The sequence below is a fragment of the Agrilus planipennis genome, unplaced genomic scaffold (genome assembly GCF_000699045.2).
Source record: "Agrilus planipennis isolate EAB-ADULT unplaced genomic scaffold, Apla_2.0 scaffold10, whole genome shotgun sequence".
NCBI lineage: Eukaryota > Metazoa > Arthropoda > Insecta > Coleoptera > Buprestidae > Agrilus > Agrilus planipennis.
The window spans coordinates 2,308,528-2,315,975 of NW_020442465.1; the positions used below are offsets into that span (position 1 = coordinate 2,308,528).

General features: G+C 37.2%; 1 protein-coding gene across 2 annotated transcripts in view; it reads right to left on the minus strand.

Moving 5' to 3' along the window:
- The window catches only part of LOC108734078 (protein kinase C, brain isozyme), a 145,760-nt gene that overhangs the window by 95,962 nt on the left and 42,350 nt on the right, over nucleotides 1-7,448 (minus strand). The window contains exon 2 of one of the 2 annotated variants that reach the window (XM_018465473.2): nucleotides 3,500-3,531. The exons of the other annotated variant lie outside the window; for it this stretch is intronic. Within the exon in view, the coding sequence (XP_018320975.2) occupies nucleotides 3,500-3,531 (32 nt within the window). The remainder of the gene's footprint in view (nucleotides 1-3,499; nucleotides 3,532-7,448) is intronic. 2 annotated transcript variants of the gene reach the window in all.

Here is a 7,448-nt window from a genome sequence, read left to right on the forward strand (position 1 = left end):
CCATTTTTACGAAAACCACAGAGGCGTCTTGTTCAGCGTGCTGTCAAACCTACACTAGCAAGGAGATCGGGCTGAAACTATAGCTACAAGCTATCCAAGGATGGTACTATAGAATGTCACCTCAAGGTAGGCCTAGTGGCGTCATCTCTTGGTTAGGCCGGAAACTTATCAATCCACCCTCGTACATCATCATTACAAGGTGGTAATCCTAAGGCTGGCTGGACACGTACCTCCACTATTTCCTTTCGCATTTCCTTAAAACTAGAACAACACATATCCTTAACTATCTGCGAACTGTAATCTAATCTAGGTCCACCTCTACCCTCCTAACTTCCGCTTCTGGCTCTAATATGTCTCTGACTAGATCTTCATGCCTGAGAAGGTGTCCTGCTAACCTATCTCGCCTATTTTTTATCGACTTCCATAGAGTCCTCTGTTTTCCTACTATTTCTAATACCTCTTAATTTGTAACCTTTTCTATCCACAGTATCATCATCATTCGTCTGTAACACCACATTTCGAACGCTTCTAACTCTTTTTCTTTTCCGCCACGTCCACTGTCCATGTTTCGCACCCATACAGCGCCGTGCTCCAAACATACACCTTTAACAATCTTTTTCAAATTTCTAAATTAACCGAGCATAGAAGTGACTTCTTTTTATTGAAGACGAGTCCACCGTGCGCTATCCTCTGCTTTATATCCCTACTACTCTTTCCGTCCTGACTTATCTGACTTCCTAGATACCTAAACTCGGCCACTTCTTCTAATTTATCGTCTCCTAGCTTTATACTTTCCCCACCTTTTCTTCCCTTCCATACCAGTATATTGATTTTAGTTTTATTTATTTTCTTACAGTACTATTTTGTCAATACCGCTTCCATTTTATTTAAAGTTATCTCTAGCTCCTCATTGTTGGAGACTAATACTGCTATATCATCTGAAAATCTAAGCATACTAATCTAGTCGATAAGTGCAGGTGATATAATATTGCAAGTTCAGTGTTTGAAGTGTTAAATATGTTAAATAATGTGTAAAATAAATTAGTATTATATGTATAATATCCGTTTAAATAAAAAAAAACAATAGTTACCTACTAAGAAATTCATTACATTTTATAAATTACAATGTAAAATGAACTTTCTTTATAGAGAAGTGGGAGGATTTTCCATACTTTCGAATTGTATTGTGTTGTTAATTACTAAAGGGTGTAGTTTGCCAGTTTTAGGGTCTGCTTGGCAAACGTAATTGTAACTCTGTTATGTAAAGCCAACTAATTTATTATCTAACGAACCTACACAGGGAGACCTTTTCCGTAAAGTTCTACGTGTTATTCAAAAGCTACACACATATTACAACTTAATACTATTGGTATTGGTATACAGAAACCCTTGAAATTATTAAAAATTTAATTTTCTCTTGCCGATACACCCACCACTTCATCGCCCTGCTAAGCTGGCTTATCTTGAATAGTAGCGTTATCGTGAAGTCACAGTGTGAACCTATTGAACCGACCTGGTACGTATATTGCCGTTCAGTGTACATCATCATTACAAGGTGGTAATCCTAAGGCTGGCTGGACACGTACCTCCACTATTTCCTTTCGCATTTCCTTAAAACTAGAACAACACATATCCTTAACTATCTGCGAACTGTAATCTAATCTAGGTCCACCTCTACCCTCCTAACTTCCGCTTCTGGCTCTAATATGTCTCTGACTAGATCTTCATGCCTGAGAAGGTGTCCTGCTAACCTATCTCGCCTATTTTTTATCGACTTCCATAGAGTCCTCTGTTTTCCTACTATTTCTAATACCTCTTAATTTGTAACCTTTTCTATCCACAGTATCATCATCATTCGTCTGTAACACCACATTTCGAACGCTTCTAACTCTTTTTCTTTTCCGCCACGTCCACTGTCCATGTTTCGCACCCATACAGCGCCGTGCTCCAAACATACACCTTTAACAATCTTTTTCAAATTTCTAAATTAACCGTTCGCGAGCATAGAAGTGACTTCTTTTTATTGAAGGCGACTCGACCCTGCGCTATCCTCTCTTTATTATGTACTGTTTTCGTTGACTGCGAAATACATATACCTACTCCTGTCATACATCCTTAGCCAAGTGCCACCCAGTATCCTTTGTTGAAGCATTGGAAAAGTTCACTTCGTTTAGTGTTATCCTCAAATCCTCATCATACATTATTATTGACCTAACCGTTTTTTTTTCTGTTTGCATTGTTTGCACAGCGTAAAGCTTTTGCCCGGTAATGGATGATCAACTATTGAAACAGCTTCAAGCGAAATTTTCGAAGAAAATGAAAATACGTTCTCTGCCAGGAATTCGTTTGAATACTAAAACGGTATTCATTGCTTTCTTGTATGCTTGTTTACAAAACGTTAAGTGCTTTCAACTTGTGATTGAATCTACGTATCAATTTTTTCCCAGTAGGGTTTTCATCTCTCTTCGGCGTCCTGAGATTTTTAAACAAAAATAAAATTTGCGAGTCTGCGGAATTAAATAATATTTCCTGTCGTTTACCTTTTTTCTGTTAAATTAAGAAAATAGAAGATATAACAATTAAAAAGCAAGACAAATTTGTTTTTTAGTTTTTCTGCCTATGATTGTGAGATTTCGTTGAAATGAGCTATGCAAGCAAACCACAAATATGTCATATAGATCGAAAAGTCCCGAAACTAATGTAGTAATTTTACTTATAATCTGAGTTTTCATTTTAAACATGATACATAAAGAACTATTTCACAATCAAAATCCTGAAAATTGTCGTACTCTCTCTTTCACCAATCATTACTTATTCGACATAAAGGTATAGAGATTGGCAAAGAAGTTGCACTTCTTTCATGTAACTGAGTTGCACCTGTTTGTTTNCGCATTTCCCTAAAACTACAACAACCTATATCCTTAACTATTATTACTTATTCGACATAAAGGTATAGAGATTGGCAAAGAAGTTGCACTTCTTTCATGTAACTGAGTTGCACCTGTTTGTTTTTGCGAACTTTTAAGCGTCTGGTAGAAATTACCGCCGATGGGAAGCATTATTCTCTATCCCACCAATTTTGTTACTCAGAAAATAAGTAATGCCTGAGGGCTCTGAAATCTTGGACTACATTTATTTGCGATAAATACTATTACATTACGTCTTGAGTCGCGTCGGTTCCTACGGAAAATTAACGTGTTCTTATTTGAGAAAATTTTTAGACAGGAGAATGTTATTAACTTTCCCATATGAGTTCATTCTCCTTATATAATATCGATAGTTCCATGACACAAGTTTACGTTGTATATGAATTCGAGAAGACCATAGCAAGTCGTGGTCAATTTTTTGCTTATGGTCAGTGAAGCTTTTTGATTTTAATGCCTACAATGTTTACAGGGTTCGTTGGGAGTCTTGATACCGAACGTTGCAAATACCTAAATACGTCAACCAATTTAATTATCAATATAATTTACGGTTGTACAATAAAACGGTAGCTTACCTTGGCACTGGAACCCTTGTTTACCGAATCCCCTGCAACAAAATCATTGCGTCAGTAAACTCAATCATAAAAACAGCGAACCATTTTATTGAGAACAGCTAGCAGGTAAAAGAATCAATAAACAAATTGCTCTGGAAATTGAAACTGCCTGACTATCAAACCTAACGATTTTATTCAAATCTTTACATTTTCGTTGAATGGATGGAGTGCCTACGTAATGGAGGAAATTCAATTCGTGAAAATGCAATTTTCAAACAGAATTAGTGCGCATCCAGTATTTCCTTATAGATACATTGCCTAAAGATATTGTAAATAGCCGATAAATGAGGTAGGTCTAATTATTCGATTAATCGATTAATAATCAATTGATCGATAACCTNTCTTGAATAGTAGCGTTATCGTGAAGTCACAGTGTGAACCTATTGAACCGACCTGGTACGTATATTGCCGTTCAGTGTACATCATCATTACAAGGTGGTAATCCTAAGGCTGGCTGGACACGTACCTCCACTATTTCCTTTCGCATTTCCTTAAAACTAGAACAACACATATCCTTAACTATCTGCGAACTGTAATCTAATCTAGGTCCACCTCTACCCTCCTAACTTCCGCTTCTGGCTCTAATATGTCTCTGACTAGATCTTCATGCCTGAGAAGGTGTCCTGCTAACCTATCTCGCCTATTTTTTATCGACTTCCATAGAGTCCTCTGTTTTCCTACTATTTCTAATACCTCTTAATTTGTAACCTTTTCTATCCACAGTATCATCATCATTCGTCTGTAACACCACATTTCGAACGCTTCTAACTCTTTTTCTTTTCCGCCACGTCCACTGTCCATGTTTCGCACCCATACAGCGCCGTGCTCCAAACATACACCTTTAACAATCTTTTTCAAATTTCTAAATTAACCGAGCATAGAAGTGACTTCTTTTTATTGAAGACGAGTCCACCGTGCGCTATCCTCTGCTTTATATCCCTACTACTCTTTCCGTCCTGACTTATCTGACTTCCTAGATACCTAAACTCGGCCACTTCTTCTAATTTATCGTCTCCTAGCTTTATACTTTCCCCACCTTTTCTTCCCTTGCATACCAGTATATTGATTTTAGTTTTATTTATTTTCTTACAGTACTATTTTGTCAATACCGCTTCCATTTTATTTAAAGTTATCTCTAGCTCCTCATTGCTAGATGCTAATACTGCTAGGTACATCATCTGAAAATCTAAGCATACTAATCTTTTGCCCCTGTATTATCTGTCCGTACAGTTGTACTGTGTTTAATTATGTTGATCGCGTCTACGATGAATAGATTAAAAAGTAGCGGTGACAGTTAGTATCCCTATCTGACTCCTTTCCTAATATTTACTTCTCTACGTTGTAGCGTACATAAAGTTGATTTATGACCGCCTGCAGAAGTCGGCGTCATTTTACGTCAGGAGTGAACATACTGTAATATTCATATATACTGGTATTTACACTGCCAATGTTATTTTACATGAAAGCATGGAGCATAGTTTTATAAATTTGTAAGATTCTGCATTCGAGATGTCCCAATGAAACTCTTATTGTGACAACACTGCTTATTTTCAAAATTTTTGCGTTACGTGCTACATTATTACGGAAACAATATATTGTAAATGTCCTTATTTTGAAGAAATAAGACAGGGTGGATACTTTTTGGCCTTATGCAGCAGCCGTCACTGAAATGGTTACAATTTATGTCGAAAAAAAATATCAAGAAGTCGGTTTTTCTCAAGTCGTTTTCTTTTTATTTCCTTTATTGTTTTTCCAACAAGTAATTTTCTTTCTCGTTTTCCTCTGCCACCAACGAGTCGCCTAAATACACCCTCGTCGATCAGTCATAACTTTCAAAGCCGGTATTATTTCAAACATTATTTCATCGAACTTTCTCTGTTTATTCCGCAGCTAGATAATCGAAATTCGATCCCTCGTTTCCAAACTTTCATTCCCAAAGGGATCGATGAGAAGAGTTTGCAATAAAGCTAAACATGTTGTATCTATCCGATTACCTTTAATACAGAATACCGCTTATCGTTAAGTTTTAAAAACGAATCTGGAATACTTAAAAAAAGTACTTGATATAACAAAGACATCAACCAGAGGATTACAAATTTAAATTAAAGCACACGAAGACATAATAAAGTTCATCCATAAACAGCTATGGTTTCGGTGGAATTCTACAGAAAATTACTAACTCATTTGTTTCAATCTTATGCGGTATTAATGCTAAAAACTTAAGGTCTACTAGTTTATAGGCAACTAATCATAAGAAGGAACGCAAAGCCACTTACTTCTAATTATGCGAAAGTATGTAACGCTTTGTTGATTTCTTGTTTTTTTTTGACGTGACAACGTCTTATAATTCGATGGAGCCGGCTGCACGCACGAAAAAACATGACTCATGCGGCGTTACCTCGCTCTGAGGCGTTCCATTTAAGGCTTGAAGTGCAAGCGAGAGCGCGGAACGAGCGACAAAGAGGCACAATCNAAGGTGTCCAGAAAGGGTAGGAGGTGTTTTTAAATTCAATAAAAAAAGCTGCAAGTCAAAAAAAATCTTTTCTGTTAATATTGGCACTCCTCCAACCGAAAATGGAAATTAACCGCCACGCGGAAACGGCGGCCATTTCGGTGTGGATATTGCGCTTCAATTATAGTAGTGATCATTGATTGTTTGTATACATCTTGTCTTTAAGGTATCCCCATAACAAATAATCAGGAGGTGTGAGATCGGGCCTTCTCGGAGGCTAGTTGATGGTGCCTCGACGAGATATTACTTTTTCCGGGAAAAGTTGATCGACAATCGCAAGCGATTGGTTTGAGATGTGGCAAGTGGCTCCATCTTGTTGAAATCATCTTTCCACATTAAAACCAGCAAACTCTTGCAGTTGTGGAACCAAAAAGTTTCTTAACAATACCGGTCACTGTTTACCGTAAGTGTTCGCCCTCGTTGGTCTTCAAACAAAGAAAGGTTCAATGATGCCTATACCAGACATGACAGCCCACGTAATAACTTTTGGACTATGTAGTGGTTGTTCAGGTTTATGTCTTGGATTTTTTTGGCCCAGTAGCGACAGTTCTGTTTGATTACGTGGCTATTTAAGTTAAAGTTCGCTTCGTCACTAAACAGAATGTTTTCAAACGTTGGAAAGTGTTGAAGCATTTCATTCGCAAAATTCAGACGGAGAAGATAATCAGTAACGTTCAGTTTTTGAACAAACTAAATTTTGTAGGCTGTAAGATGTAAATCTTGCTTTAGAATCTTCTGTAACGACCGATTTTTTAATATCAAGTTTTTGACTGCGTTTGCGAACAGATTGAGACGGATTTTCACGCACTGCCACTTTCATTTCTTCAATCGTTTGTTGGGTTCGGTGAGAGCGCGGGTGACCTGGATTGTAAATTTTTGCAGTCGAACTGTTATTCTCGAACATTTGAATCCATTTTCTGATGGTACCGTCNTCAACTGAAAACGGAAATTAGCCGCCACGCGTCTACTGTTCGTTTCAAGAAGTTAGAGATACGCCCCTTCCCTTTATTAGAATGCGCCATACCATAATTCCAAATTCAATCATATTTGTCTGCGGAGCTCATTTCTCCACCGATCATCGAGCGAGAACTAGGCAAAAGTGTACAGTACCATTAGCAAAATTATTAAAACTGCCTCATTAAAATTTAAAGGCATATTTAGCCAAAAATAATAACAACTGAATTAACTTAACGTTCTACACCCCTATAAAACTTTTGCTTTGTTTTCTATTGTTAATTTATATACATTTTTGTTTTAAGAAATTGCTAAACATTTTCGTCTAGTACTGTACATTTCTAGTCGATCTCCTAAGACCGCCAAACGAGACCTCTGCTCGTTCAAGCTTGTTCCAACTATTTCTGTCTTGCTCACGCCTAGTGTGTATTCTTTCTATCTTCG